Source organism: Balaenoptera acutorostrata, chromosome 16 (assembly GCF_949987535.1).
Source record: "Balaenoptera acutorostrata chromosome 16, mBalAcu1.1, whole genome shotgun sequence".
Classification (NCBI taxonomy): Eukaryota; Metazoa; Chordata; class Mammalia; order Artiodactyla; family Balaenopteridae; genus Balaenoptera; species Balaenoptera acutorostrata.
The window spans coordinates 5,451,119-5,466,077 of record NC_080079.1 but is presented as its reverse complement, the minus strand read 5'-3'; the positions used below and the strand labels follow the sequence as shown (position 1 = coordinate 5,466,077).

Sequence of the window (14,959 nt, the reverse complement as noted above, 5' to 3'; positions counted from 1 at the left end):
GGCTAACGAGCAGGGGAAACGGGGCCAAACCACCCCATGGTCGGTGCTTCCCTGTAGCCTCCTGGTACAGGGCTTTGCTGTAGGTTCACAGGGAGAGCTGGTCACTCAGTGTGCCTCAAAGTTATTGCTTTGTTTATTTTAGGGCATTTTAGGGACCTGTTCTTTCTCCTCCCTCTGCCTTTCACGTTGTGGGTCATTGTCTACTCTGTCTGTTAAAATGATAGGAAAGACATCTAACATCAGCTAGATTGAATGTTTGCCAGTCTCACCTGCAGAGGAGGTAAGCATGACACTCAGCAAATTAAGAAATGATGGAACACCTATTGCTTGTCTGAGTCAAGTCAAGTCTGTTCTATATGCAGCTAATTAACTTGGACTTCCGAGTGGACATATTGTTTGCATTTGGATTCGAGGTGCAGATTTATAGATGAGGATAACGTCATTGACATCATGCATTTATCTTGGGTGACCTTAGGAGGCCCTCGTGTGCAAAGGGAAACCTGGGAAACTTCTAGTTCACACTGCTTGTGCCTCCCTTACAATTGATAGACTTAAAAAGTAAGTTTAAACCTCTAAGATAATCTCATGATCGATGCATGGGAAAACTATGCTGCTGACCATTGTCCTGGCTTGTTCCGTGTCCTAAGTCTGGGGCTGGGCTTCCCACAGTGAGCAAGCGCGGCTTGAGTGCGTCCCCTACGTCCTCTGTGGCTGAGTGACCACTGAGAGGCTGTGAGCTCCGCATCTTACCCTCTTGGGGGGACTCGCTCAGACCCCCGCCTTCAGCCTCACAGAACCTGTGCCTTCTTGCGCATGTTTATGGAGACGTGCGTCTCCTTTGCACAGTGGGAGGGCTGGCCGTGTCACTGTTGTTGCTGGCTCTCCTGCCTTCTCATGGCCCACTGGGAATCCCTGGGTCCTTCTGAAGGATCCTGGTGGGGAAGCAGAGTTGTCGCCTGAGCTGGGAAGGTGGCTGGAGGCTTGTGTCTGCTTCCAGCCTCCTTCCTCCCCAGAATGAGAACCTTGTAGCCCGGGAGGCATTCGCTGAGACCCTCTTGTGAGTGCCCATCGGGGGATATTGACCTCCTATAAATGGGGTCTTACTTCTGGGCTGGAGTCAGGATCCCTAGGCCCATAGGAGAAGGGGACCCTGAGGTTCAACCACCTCTCTGCTCAGTGCATGCTGCTTCTCTGGCTGATGAGGCCCGTATGAAGTTGCTGTGGCCCTTTTTGATTATGGCGTTGGCGCTTTGATAGAATTTTCAGGCGGAGCGCTTGTACAGACTACCCTGCCTTATCGATAAGGCCGTTTAGTGGTGAGTGGCCCGGGAGGTTAAGTGACTGGTCTGAGGTCACACAGCTAATTAGCGGCAGGTCCTGGACCGGCTGCCTTGCCTCCTGCCCCCCAGCCCCGTGCGCCATCCTTCTTAACTTCTCCGTGGTCGCTATCAGCGATCACAGCCCCGCTTCTTTTCCAGCAGGTACTATGGCAGTGGTAGCAACCCGGTGGGATTATTACAATAATGGCTTTTAAATGAAAGCTTAATCTAATAGTTGGATACATTAAAAGCCAGAACAGAGCAGTCTAGAAAGCAAAAGAAAAACAAGAGACCAAGGGGATTTTTTCTCTTCAGGGATCCTTGTTCTTTGCCCAGAGCAGGTCACTTGCTGCTCCTGGCCACACTGTTAAGGCAGCCAGACAGAGAGCAGAGCAGCCGTCAGAGCATAGCGACGCTTCCTCTAAATCATGTTGCTAACGAAGCTTGCAAAGTTTTCCCAGTCGGACCATTACCAGGGGCTTTGTGTATTCTCAGGAGGAGGTAGCGTCTCGAGCTCATTTGTTGCGTGTGTGTGTGCGGTTGTATTTTTTTGGGGCACAGTTTAAGGCCCATCTCACTTTAAAAATGTATGAGTCTTTGCTCCCTGTGTCCCCGTTCAGGGTCTTGACAGCTGCCTGCCAGGAGGAGAGAGGATTCTTTGCAGAAAGTTTCTCTCTTGACCCATCCCTAGTCCCTGATCCTAAGTGTCAACTCAGGACATTGGCTTGTGGTTCAAATACTGTTTTTGTTCAACTCCTTAGTGGAACGGAAAGGAGGCCAGCGTTGCTGGTTATCCTTGGTGCACCAGTGGGTGTTGGGATATTCCTTGGCTACTGAGACTCAGATGACTGCAGCCGTGCCCTAACAAGGGGTGGCAATGTGGGTTGCAATGGGCCATGGATGCTGGGGGTTGGGGGTGTCTAACGTCTGCGCAAACCCGCTGACAGCATTCGAGCTGCCCCGGGCATGGGCTGCCCACAGAGTGTAAGAGCTCCTCTGCCCACGTGAAGCACCAAGCAGATAATTAGGGGCCCTGACATTTTCCTCTTTCTTGCAAGTCTTACGATGATGATGAAAATTGCCTTTGTCGTGCTGTTAAATGCGGACACTATTTTGTAGAAAATATTTCATAATCATCTAATACAGTATTTATGATACTCTGCTAGGAATGGCAAAATTCACAGTTACACTGTGAATAATGGATTGGTTTTAAAGGTGTAATTTTTTTCCCCCCAGGTGATGTCCGAAACGATATCTACGTAACATTAGTTCAAGGAGATTTTGATAAAGGAAGCAAAACGACGGCAAAGAATGTTGAGGTTACAGTGTCTGTTTACGATGAAGATGGAAAACGACTGGAGGTATTGATTGTTGCAAAGTTGAACCTGTAGTGTTTAAGTTTTACTTCCCAAGTGTGCACCTTGGCTCTGCTGCAGGATGCCAAAAGCCACAATCTCATTTCTGGGGGAGAGCGTTTGCTTTTTCTTCCTTTTCTTCCCTTGTCCAAGAGGGCTGGTTTCTACCAGGTCCCAGCAGCCGGCCTGTCTCAGGACGACCCTGGGGGTCCTGACCACCTTCTTTTTATTTATTTATTTATTTATTTTTGGCTGCCTTGGGTGTTCGTTGCTGCGTGCGGGTTTTCTCTAGTTGTGGCGAGTTGGGGCTACTCTTTGCTGCAGTGCGTGGGCTTCTCATTGCGGTGGCTTCTCTTGTTGCGGAGCACGGGCTCTAGGCGCACGGGCTTCAGTAGCTGTGGCTCTCGGGCTCTAGAGTGCAGGCTCAGTGGTTGTGGCGCACGGGCTTAGTTGCTCTGCGGCATGTGGGATCTTCCCGGACCAGGGCTTGAACCTGTGTCCCCTGCATTGGCAGGTGGATTCTTAACCACTGCGCCACCAGGGAAGTCCCACTGACCACCTTCTTTTCCAAACTCTATCCTGGGGTCCCACTTGCCGGTGTACACCCGAGGCTCAGAGGGCGAATGGTCACATTAGAAGTTCAGATACTGTTATTAGCATCTTTTGAGACAGATGGAAACTGAGCCCCAGAGAAATCAGTCACCTTGCTCAAGGTCAGAGAGCTCATGAGAGGTGGAACTGGGTTGTGAATCTGGGCCTCTGAATCTTGTGCTTTACTCGGTGGTGGTTACCAAGACCTCCTCGTGCGTGGTCACAGCAGCCTGCGGGCGTCCTGGGAAGTGCTCAGAGGCTGTGGCCTCCCCTGAGGACTGGAGGCTGAGCCCAAGCGGGGGTCCCCTGCCAGCTGCTTCTCTGGCCCGTGGCTGCAGCCTGGGCTCCCCTGGGCGCACGTGGCCGAGGGCAACGCCCTGTGGGTACTCCTGAGGCTCAGCTGTGCCAGGAGGTGGGTGGCATCCTTTCTCTCTGGGTGGCCTGTGCCCAGTGTCCCTGCCCTTCCCCTGGGCTTTACCAGTATCGCTCTCCCTAGAGTCGAGTGGTCTGTCTGTGGCTAGAGAAGGGACAGAGTGCTGCCACCCCCTTTTTGGTCTGTAGCCCTTTACTCCAGCTGCCGAGTCAGTCAGGCAACTTCCTGCAGGTCCAGGGTGGAAGTTATTAGGGGTAAGGGTACGAAGGATGGAGGACAGTAGCGTCCTCATAGCCATCAAGATCAAGATCTTAGATGTCTGTGAGCAAGGTTTTCTGCTGGCCGCTGGCTCCAGCCGGATCTGTTCTTCCATTGCTGGGAGGTGTTCCGTGGGCGACGGGGTTATTGGTGTTCCCCGAGGGCCCTCGCTCCTTCTGGATCATCAAACTGGGGCGGGGGGGGGGGAGGTTGGGGGAGATGGATGCAGCCTCAAGGTCTGTGAGGGCTGATGCGATCTCTTTATGCCTTCTTTTAAAGCATGTGATTTTCCCGGGTGCTGGTGATGAAGCTATTTCGGAATACAAGTCTGTGATTTATTACCAAGTGAAACAGCCGCGCTGGTTTGAGACGGTTAAGGTATCATTTGCATGGTCCTTTTCCCATGGGGTTGATTATGAAATGCTCATTTGTACCCTGAGGAAGTCCCCACCTCCTGCCCAGCCCAGGGCTGCCCGCCAGTGGGCACCCTCCGCCGGCCCCAAGGCACTTTCAACAGAGTCCTTTAGGGTTGCTAAGAAACCACGCTGGTGTTTCTTGGAATTTACATTTACTCTCATCTCCTTTTGGACCTATAACCAGGACTTTCCTGGAGACACATACCAGAGTCCTTTAAAGATAGCTATCGTCTTTCTCTTCTCGGGTCTGTTTTGTGTGGCATGCTGTCTTTACACCAAATGGAAAAAAATAGAGATGATAATACATGGAGGGCATCGCTGGAGAGATGGATCCTGTTCCGTTGGCCTTGGTGCTCTGAGGTTCCTAATGCAGTCCGCTGATACCCCACGCAGCCCACCGTGGTGAACCAGCCCACACACCACGGGCTTGGGTACTGGGACACCAGGCCAGCGGTTGGCTTTGGAATACTGATGTTAGCTATTAGATTAGGGACAATCTTGGCTTAAAGGCAGCAGGTATTAAGTCTTTTTCCTTTTACTGTAAGTCACAAAAGGACCGCCTTCTCGCTGCAGCCGAGGGCAGGTCCCTACAACTGTAGAGGGAATATAGACACCTCTGGATTGGAGCTAAAAATGAAAATGGCAACTTTTAAAAATAGACTCTTCATGGTGAGGATCAGCACATTTAAAAAAGAAATTCAGCTGTCTTGTCCGGTCTGCTTGGCATCCTGGACAATATTATCTGGTGTAAATTTTCAAAAGGCATTTGCTCCTGGGAGAATCACATAGGGGATGAGGCGTACGGTATCTTCTCCCCGCAGTGTAGAAGAGTGTAGAGTGGTCCAGGATGTCTCCAGGGGAGTAGAGCTGGTCGAGGGAGAAGATGCTTAGCTTCCCCCTTTATCCTGCAGGTGGCCATCCCCATCGAGGACGTGAACCGCAGTCACCTACGGTTTACCTTCCGACACAGATCGTCCCAGGACTGTGAGTAACCACACGCTCCGTTATCCCGTGTTTATCATGCACTTAACTCCGGATTGTTCCAGAACATGGCTACCGTAACACAGTGAGGTCTTGACACTTCAGCTCGGTGCCCATGTGAACCTGCTGCTGTGAAGCGCCGTCCACTCTGATTGAGTTGATCCCAGGAGATCTTCGGTTTCTTCTCGAATTTGTCTGATGAGTTGCTGCTCCTTTCTACTCTCCCCTTGGGTTTCCTCTTTCCCCTTTGGCTTGTAATACTGCCCCCTCCATCAGAAGAGTCACTGAGGTATAATAACCTAGATTTCAAAAATTGCCCTTAATGCTCTTGCATTGGCGTTGAAAACCTCTGGCTCTGCTGGCAGCTGCTGGTGCCTGGAGCTCTGGCATACCTTTTCTCGTCCACGTTGATGTAGCGTTGGCTGTGATGCCAAGACTTTGGGAGGAGAGAAGTTTGAATCACTCACCTTCCAGGAGGATTTATTATCGATGATTGAAGTTTGTCTCCTTACCTGTGTTGAATTCATTGTCTGCTAAGGACGTCACCCTGTGCTAGACACTAAGTACGATATCACAAGGGGAAGGTACGCCCCCTGCCCTTCATGGTCTGTATCCATCTGGCAGTGGGCTAAGGTTCGAGAAAATCAGTGATGCCGGGTCGTATGTGCAGTGGCATCGAGGGAGCGGGGGTCTGGGTGGGCGCGTTTGTCACCCACCAGCCTGTGGGGGCCGGAGCCCTGCGGTTGCGGGACCTCAGCCCTGGCTCTGTGTGTCTTCACAGATGTTTCAGCCTGAGAAGGGGAATGCATGGGGGCTGCCGACCCCTCAGCACGATGCCAGGCGTAGGATAGGGCTCCACAGGACCACCGCTGCTGTGATGGTGTGTCCACCCTCCTTACTGTTTCTGGGGGCCTGCCTGACCTGTGCCCTCCCCAGGGCGTGGAGCCCACAGAGGCAAGGGTGCAGGAGAGCAGCCGGGAGGGTGAACACATGAGCAGAGGCGTGAAGTTGGGGGTGTGTAGACCCCCGTGTGGGACCAGTGGGAAGCTCTGAGGGGTTGAAGAGGCTTGAGGACTACAGGGCTGGTGTGTGCAAAGTGTGAATATCAGCCCGAAGATGTGCTTGCGTGGGGTGAGGCCGGGAGGTGGCGGAACCAAGGGGTCTAGAGCAGCGCGGGGTCCCTCGTGGTGAGGGGGCGTGTGGAGGGTGCCGGGGGGGAGGGGTGGGAGAGCTCTGGAGCGTCATTCCACCCCTCCCCTTGTCCCAGTGCTTAAGGGGCCAGCTGAGAAGGGGTCGGGGCCCAAGCAGTGTGGGAGGCGCAGGGTGTGAAGTCTGGGCAGCTTGGAGAGCAGGGCCCGCCCCATTTCGGGCCAAATCCCGGCCGCCAGGCGGTGGGCTGGGGTCTGCTGACTGTGCATGGCACTCCTGGACGGCTGAAACGTGGATGGATAAGGTGTTCGACGGATGCGAACGCCTCTTCGTACGTGTTCGTCGTGCTCTTACTCTCTCCTGGCGCACGTATTTTTACCACGTTATTTAGATGAGTCCTCACCACGATGCCATGTGGTGGATCATTGGCACTTCCTACATTACAGATGAGGAAACTGAGCCTCAGAGACCCCACCTCAGTGGCCCAAAGTCACCTAATGGTCAGTGGAAGAGCTCTGGTTTCCACCCCAGTCCCTGTGTCTCCCCTGCCTTTGGGGAGCACCGAGGCCACTGCCGTCATGTGGTCTTTGTTTAGCACCTGCTGTATACACAACTCACAGAGAGAGCTCTCCTCTTGCCAGACTTAGGTTGGGTTGAGGCTTGAGATCGGCTCGCAAGAGCCAAGTGCCGAACAGCGGCCTGGGAGCGTCGCGTGCATTAGGCAGAGGTGCGGGGTGAGCAGGGTCAGGTGGGTGATTGGGGGAATTGGGGGCAGGTATGTCCTCAGCCAAGTCCCAGAAGGCATGGTGGGCCCAGCGCCCTGCACACTGGAAGTTGCTGGGGGTGGGAATGGGCTGCAGGGGAGGAGAGGGTGGGGAGCCCTGTTGCAGGGCAAGGACAGAGTTGTAGAATGCACAGGGGACTTGTCTCAGAAGCACACTCCCTCTTTAGAACAAGCTCATTCTCTCTAATTAATAGATTACACCGGGCCAGAGGGATCTCTTTGGTAGCATTTTAATTTTCAAAATCCTTGTTTTTCTTGTCAGTTTTAAGTACTCATTATAGACAAGATGCTATCACCCGGCTCCCGCGACACATTTGCATAATTAATGAAGTCTCCCCGGCCACAGCTGGTGGGGTTTGGGGAACGTGTCGAGCATTGCAAGTGCGATGCTGACGAAGTCCCGAGCTGTCCGCTGCCGGAGGGATGGGGGCCCCCGGGGCCCCTGCTGCGGCCTCGTCTGCAGATGCTCTGGGTCAGAAATGGGAGGAGGGCCACACTGCACGCCCTCCCCGCCGCCCCAGGCAAAACGCACGCTCTTTACCCCTAGTGGAAGAAAGTGAGGGGATTTCTCGTACTGCGGTCTGTCCTTGGGGTTGGGAAGTTTGGCGCTGGTGTGAACGTCTAACGCTCTTCTGCAACTTGGTAGCCGTTCCAAACGCATCAGCCGATCGATGTTTTACGTGGATGCGGGCAGATGAGTGGCTTCTGGGGCCGGCCTGCCAGGAGCTGAGTTTCCCTTGTTTGTAGGGGGCTGGTTGGGTCGGCCAGCGCTGCCCGCCCTCTGGGGCATGTGGCTTTCTTCTGTGGCCTCTGACGTTGTGTAAATTTGTTGTCTGCCTCATAACGGCTGCTAATGAGGATGTAACAAATGCAGTCCATTCCCTATGTGAAGATGCAGAGTATTAATACAAGGTGCACTTTTAAATTGTGTGCTACTTAAGAGTAGGGTCAGGGGAAGCCTTCTGTTGGCAGATATGGTCACGTGTCCTGAACTGCAGCTGCTTTCAGAGAGATGTGTTTTAATTTTTTTCATGTCAGCCCAAACTTAAAGGATCTCTTCCTTCTCAACTGAACACTGAGTTTTATGTTTTTAAGAACCCTTTCACAAAGTTATTCTTTCAATTCCTAGAAGTACATATTTTTTGCTTTTATCCCTCCCTTTAGCTTTGGTTGGTCAATCATTCACCCAGCTAATTAGCTAGCATTTATTGAGCACCTAATGTGTGCCAGATCCCGATGGACACCAGGAACGCAAAGACTAATGAGACATGGTATCTCAGGCAGTGAAGTCCTATAGCAAATATTTTGAGCCCCTGACTCAAGGTGGGCAGATGTATGTTCTTCAACCTCTGTCCTTTCATCTCCAAAAAGAGAATCTGGGATCTATAATTTTAAAGGTATTTTCTAGCCCTGAAACTCCGTGTTTCCGTGCTGTGTTCAGCTTGCATCTTGAAAAATTCATCACAAATCCATTTTTTCAGTCCAGACTCCTCATCTGTCTCTTCCTGATCTGGCACCTGCCCGCCTTGGAGCTCTCACTGCCTACCACTCACGAGCCACACTGGCTTCCAGTCTCCAAGCAAGGCAGGCCCATCCCACTTTAGGGCTTCCGTATTTGGCCATCTCTTTTCCTGGAGGGTTTACATCTTGGCTCCTACGTCATCCACCTTCTCAGAGAGACCTTTTCCAACCATCCAGCTGGGTGGTCCCTGTTCCCATCATCACGCTTTAACAAGCCACCAATTTCTGTTTTCTTTGTTATCTGAAAGGACTTAAAAAAAAATTATTTTTTTATTTTGGCTGCACCAGGTCTTAGCTGCGGCTCACCAGCTCCTTAGATGTGGCATGCAAACTCTTAGTTGTGGCATGCATGCGGGATCTAGTTCCCCGACCAGGGATTGAACCTGGGGCCCCCATTGGGAGCACGGAGTCTTACCCACTGGACCACCACGGAAGTCCCTGAAAGGACTTGTTTGTTGGCATCTCCCCATCTAGAACAAACATTTGAGTACCTAACATATAGCAGGCGCTATTTCATGCACTGGGGAAATAGTAGTGAAAAAATACACAACGTCTTTTGCATGGGAAAGCCCAGTGGATGAAACTAACAGTAAACACCACGTAGTCTCCCCCCTCCCCTGGCCCTTTCTCATGCACAGACACCCTACAGGCTTGGTAATCTCTTGGTAATCTGGTAGTAATCTCTTGGTAATCTGTTGCCTTAATCTGCTTGGGCAGCCATAACAAGATACCATAGACTGCGTGCCTTAAACAACAGAGATTTACTTTCTCACAGTTCTGGAGGCTGCAAGTCCGAGATCAGGGTACCAGCATGGTCAGGTTCAGGTGAGGACCCTCTCCCAGGTTGCAGACGGCCGCCTTCTCGCTGTGAGCTCACACGGAGAGGGACCACTGTGGTGTCTGTTCCCCTTCTTATAAGGGCACCCATTCTATAGGGTCAGAGCCTCACCCTTATGACCTTTTAACCTTAAGAACCTCCTTATAGGCCTTTTCTCCAGTACAGCCACATGGGGGGCGGTTAGGCTTCAGCATAAGAATTTTGTTGAACAAGACAAAACGTAACAGTTCAGCCCATAGCGACTAGGAAGAACAATCAGTCGAGTGGGAGGATTGTGACCGGGGTAGGCGTTTGCTCTTCTAGGCAGGCTGGTCACTTCAGAGCAGGTGATACTTTGGCAGAAACTTGAAAGAAGTGAGAGAATGAGTCTCACATGCAAATTCTGGGGGAAGGACTTTCTTGCCAAAGAGACCATTTCACAGTAGGGTGTTTAGTCCACCTGTGACTTACATTTGTGGAGGGTGTGAGGTGAGCATCCGTTTTGTTTGTCCCTGCTGACACTCTGAAGGGTCTGCCCCTTCCAGTGGTCACTTTCAGTGGCCTGTGTTTTCATGCCCTGTTTGTTCCCACTGGTCTGTGAATCCCTGTGTTAAAAACCCACCGTCTTCACTGTTACCACTTGCCAGTTACTGTTGGGTTTTAGTATTGCAGGCTTTCCTCCACGTTCCTTTTCAAAACCATCCTCCTACTGTTGGTCCTTTTACTGTAGAATCAGTTTTCAAGTTCCACAAGGAAGCTCTCCCATGAGATTTTGATTGTAATTGCTTTGAATTTACAGATTAGTTTGAGCACAGCTGATGCCTTTATGATAAGTGAACGTTGTCTATATCTCTGTTTATGTTTACTTTAACATCTGTCAGAACAGTTTTGTAATTTTTTTCAGAAGGGCAGCCCTTGTAGCATTTTATGATGTTCTTTTTGTCGTGATGGCAGTAGAAAATGACTGTTAATTTCTATCGCAGCTAAGGATAAATCCGAGAAGATATTCGCACTCGCTTTTGTAAAGCTGATGCGCTATGATGGGACCACCCTGAGAGACGGGGAACATGATCTTATTGTCTACAAGGTACGCTCTTCTGTTGGTGCAGTGTTGCTAATACTGGCTGTTGCAAGTCTTCTTGGGCTTCCTGGCCTGAGCTGACATTTCCCATCTTTGTGAGAACACTGCTATGTAGCAACATTTAATGAGGTAAATGAACATTTCAGATGACCAGCTGTCCCTAAGGAGAGAAGCTGATACACAATAACGCATTAAGTTCTGTTTAAAAAAATCCTCTGTGCGAATGTGAATTCATCTACAGGAATAAGGGAAATCATTAAAATAAGCAGTTTAGCACAGGGAACTCTGCTCAATATTATGTAACGACCTAGTGGGGAAAAGAATTTGAAAAAGAATAGACACATGTATATGTATAATTGAATCACTTTGCTGTCCACCTGAAACTAAGACAACATTGTTAATCAGCGATACTCCAATATAAAATAAAAAGTTAAAAAAAAATAGCGGTTTAGCAAATGATAAAGAGCAAATATCATGATGGTTAAAAGGATTAAGGAGCCTAAGGGGTAGAAAATATTGCACGAGATTGTCAATTGCATTTGACCTGTTGCATCCTCAAACCCACAGGCTGAAGCGAAGAAGCTGGAAGACGCCGGCACGTACTTGAGCCTGCCGTCCACCAAAGCCGAGTTAGAGGAGAAGGGCCACTCGGCGACGGGCAAGAGCATGCAGAGTCTCGGGAGCTGCACGATCAGCAAAGACTCCTTCCAGATCTCAACTCTCGTGTGCTCCACCAAGCTGACCCAGAATGGTGAGCTTGGGGCCAGAAACGGGTTCACCCCTGGAGTTTTTCTCCTTCAACCCCATCTTTCTTGGGCTCCCTGCTGAGCGGAGGAGGCTTCCTTAGGTCCCTGAACCCTGCCGGCGAGTCAGGCATACCTTCCTTCCGTAATGGCCCCTGTGGATGCTGACGGACAAGGAGAGAGGGAGAGGGTGACATTGTTCTGCTTTGAAACTCACGTTCTGATTTTATGCTAAGGATGAACCTCAAAGAGAGAGAAAGCAATGGATTTACTTTAAAAAAAAAAAAAAAAAGCTTTCTGGCCAAGGGAAGGGAGAAATGCACACAATTTGGAGTCAGACCAAAGCCCTGAACTTGAGCCTTGGCCCTGTGCTGATAACCCTGGGAATGACCTCGAGCTAGGGTCTCTGAGCTCATTTTCCTCATCTGTACCCTGGCTATAATGCCTGCCTCCGAGGGCTGTCTGAGGGCTGCGGGAGCTCCAGGGGGTGAGGCCCCTATCCTCCCTGGGTCTTCCCCTCTCTCGGCTGCGCGTTGAGATAATTACCAGTTACCTTTAGTTTTACAAGTTGGTGTTGATGGCATTTCTAGTCCCCCTGACAGCGAGACAAGGCGCCCCTTGCTGATGCACTCACACCGAAGTGCGGCCTTAACGCAGCATCAGATGGTGCCCAGCGTTCCCATGCTGCGGGCTGGGCTGCTCGGCTTTGTTCCCACGGGCTTGCAGCCTCCGCAAGGCATGGCTGTCCGGCCGGGGGCGCTCCTGATTCAGAGCACGCTGTCTGGTCGAGGCAGAGGGTCCTCTGCACAGATCTTCCATTGAAACATCGAGTTCCCCAAATGTGACGGTCTCACAGCCGTGCAGAGCAGCTTTACGCTCTCTTGCAAGTCAGCTTGAAACCCAATTTTTTTTTTCCTCTCAGCCACTGATATGGATTTTGATCATTAATGTCGGTTGCTGTCGGGAATCGTGTTCCCGGGGGTTGTCCGTAAAGCTTGGCAGTGGTCTCAGATGGGCTTAAGGGACAGTCATCATTTGGACTTTAACAGGCTGATCACAGGACAGAAGTAACCCCGTCATCTGGAAGGCCCTGTGTGGCAGTGGAGAGTGCGGGTCCTGATAGACTTTCACCGCCTGCTGTAGTAACCTCCATTAGCAGATGGAAACCCTTCCCTGGGGCACTGGGTTCCCTGCACGCATGGGGAGGGGTCGATTATGCGCAGGGAGTTTGCACGTTTAGTGCCCAGGGAATGTGCTGTCAGCAGGGCGGGTGCTGGTTTGAGACTGGGTTATAGAAATGAGGACCCCGTAGGTCAGATGTTACCCTCTGGATACGGCTCTGGTAGTCCACTAGCCTGACGGCTGGCTACTCCTTCTAGGGCTTCCTTTAACTCAGGGCAGCCTCTCCAATGGGGCACTGAAGCTTCTGCTGTGTCTGGCCATCTCACTGTGTGGGAAGCCGCCTTCTTAGAAATGGGTCATATTCCAAAAGCACGTTTGGAAGTTGTTATTTGGAACTTGAATACATTTTCCCCATTAAAACAGTGTGTTGAACAGCGGTTAGGTTGTGAGGCCCACGCACAGAATCCTTCGTAACCCACATATCCCTGGAGAAGACGACTGTGAACTAGGACATTCTCAAGGTATTAAGTCACAGTAATTTCCCGGGGAGATGTGTCCCACCTCCTCTCACCTTTAAGCTCTTCGAATCTCACCAGACACAGGGTAATCCCCTCTTTGGGACCGAGGGGCACAGCACCCTGGTCTCGCCAGTGGCTGTTGCCAGGCAACCAGGAAATTCCGATGTGATGCAGCTCACTAAGTGTGAGGGGGACACATCTTTTGTTGTTCATTTCACACCAGCCAACAATGCCTCTTTTCTGGATGGTGGCGTGTCAGGTGTGTGCAAGATGGGGCTGCCCCAATTGGCATCTGGCATCGAGTCCCAGATTCTCATTTGAGGGAGTCATTTTTCTGAAACCGTGATCTGTTACTGCGAAGTTCCATTACTTAGGGAAAAGTGGTGGCTGAATTATTCATCGAGGTTTCTATTAAACATCTCTGTTCTCAGCATTATGCTGGATGCTTTGGGGGATATAAAAAGAAGTAGGAGACGTGGTTCCTCTCCTCCATCAGCTTACTGTGTAATTAGAGAGAGAGAAGTCATGAGGCAGAGAATTATTACGAGCCAAACTGCGGTGGCTCCCTGGGAATGAGAGGGGACAGAGAGGGCAGAGGGGGCTGAGCAAGCTCCCCCTCCTCAAAGGTGTTTGTCCACTGCTAATTTGCCCAGCTGTATCTTTTCTCAAAAGTACAACACAGAGGTAAACCTCAGCCTCCCTCTAATCCAAAGTGCCACTAACTTTGCATGAATGGGATCCAGAGTATTAACTCACCTCCATTAAAAAAACGCTGGTGGACTTCCCTCGTGGCGCAGTGGTTAAGAATCCGCCTGCCAATGCTGGGGACACGGGTTCAGTCCCTGGTCCGGGAAGATCCCACATGCCGCGGAGCAACTAAGCCCGTGCACCACAACTACTGAGCCTGTGCTCTAGAGCCTGAGAGCCACAACTACTGAGCCCACGTGCCACAACTACTGAAGCCGCGTGCCTAGAGCCCATGCTCCGCAACAAGAGCAGCCACCGCAATGAAAAGCCTGCGCACCGCAACGATGAGTAGCCCCTGCTTGCTGCAACTAGAGAAAGCCCTTGCACAGCAATGAAGACCCAATGCAGCCAAAAATAAACAAACAAACAAACAAAAAACCAAAGATAAGCAGTAGCTTCTAGCATTCGCAAAAGCTGTTTAAAATTAAAACAAAAAAAAACCCCACCAAAAGTCGCTGGTTACTCTTATGAAGTGGAAATCTCCATTAACCCTGGGACTGAGAGCGTGTCTGGGCAGGGTGTAGCCCTTCTCATGACTTCACTTTCAATTAGAAATTAAAACATGTTAACCTTCATGATGAATGGCTAAAATGTTCATCTCTTTGATGGGTGACTGCTGTTGGTCTTCCTGCCTGGCATCACACTAAGTGCTTTCTCCACGTCTCGTCATTTAAGTCTTGCACCAACCCTGTGACCCAGGCAACACTGTACCCATTGTTCAGATAGGAAAACTGAGGTGAAGGTACTTGTCCAAGGTCACATCTTGGTGGTGTGGCCCGGCTGGTGTTTGAGTCTACTCTCTACACGTTCTAAAGACACTAGGATGCTGTCCCCTTCACATTTTCCTGTTTGTAACTCTTCCCTTCATCAGCTGTACTTGGGGGTGAGGTGATATAAATGAGAATGTGTGTTTGGTGCTCATCACCTGTATGCCTTTTGTGTGGTTCAGTCCTTGAATGATAACTGGTGTCCTGTGTTCACTGAAATTCTACCTATTGCCAAAATTACATTTTTCTTTTCAGTATTAACTAGGGTTTTTTTTTATGGAGACAGTTTCTGTAGCAGAAATTCATTCCCGATGAGTATAAACAGTAAATTAGATGTGCTTTGCTAACTGTGTATTTTCACGTAATGGGATATTAATATGACTTCAAATGAAAACGTCCTTTCCTAGAGATGTTTTG

At 50.6% G+C, this 14,959-nt stretch overlaps 1 protein-coding gene across 2 annotated transcripts in view; it reads left to right on the top strand.

The window, feature by feature from the left end:
* Positions 1-14,959, top strand: part of DOCK1 (dedicator of cytokinesis 1) — a 532,415-nt gene that overhangs the window by 96,147 nt on the left and 421,309 nt on the right. For both annotated transcript variants that reach the window (XM_057531553.1, XM_057531554.1), the window contains exons 14-18: positions 2,556-2,680; positions 4,176-4,274; positions 5,224-5,296; positions 10,548-10,651; positions 11,213-11,396. In XM_057531553.1, the coding sequence (XP_057387536.1) occupies positions 2,556-2,680; positions 4,176-4,274; positions 5,224-5,296; positions 10,548-10,651; positions 11,213-11,396 (585 nt within the window). The remainder of the gene's footprint in view (positions 1-2,555; positions 2,681-4,175; positions 4,275-5,223; positions 5,297-10,547; positions 10,652-11,212; positions 11,397-14,959) is intronic.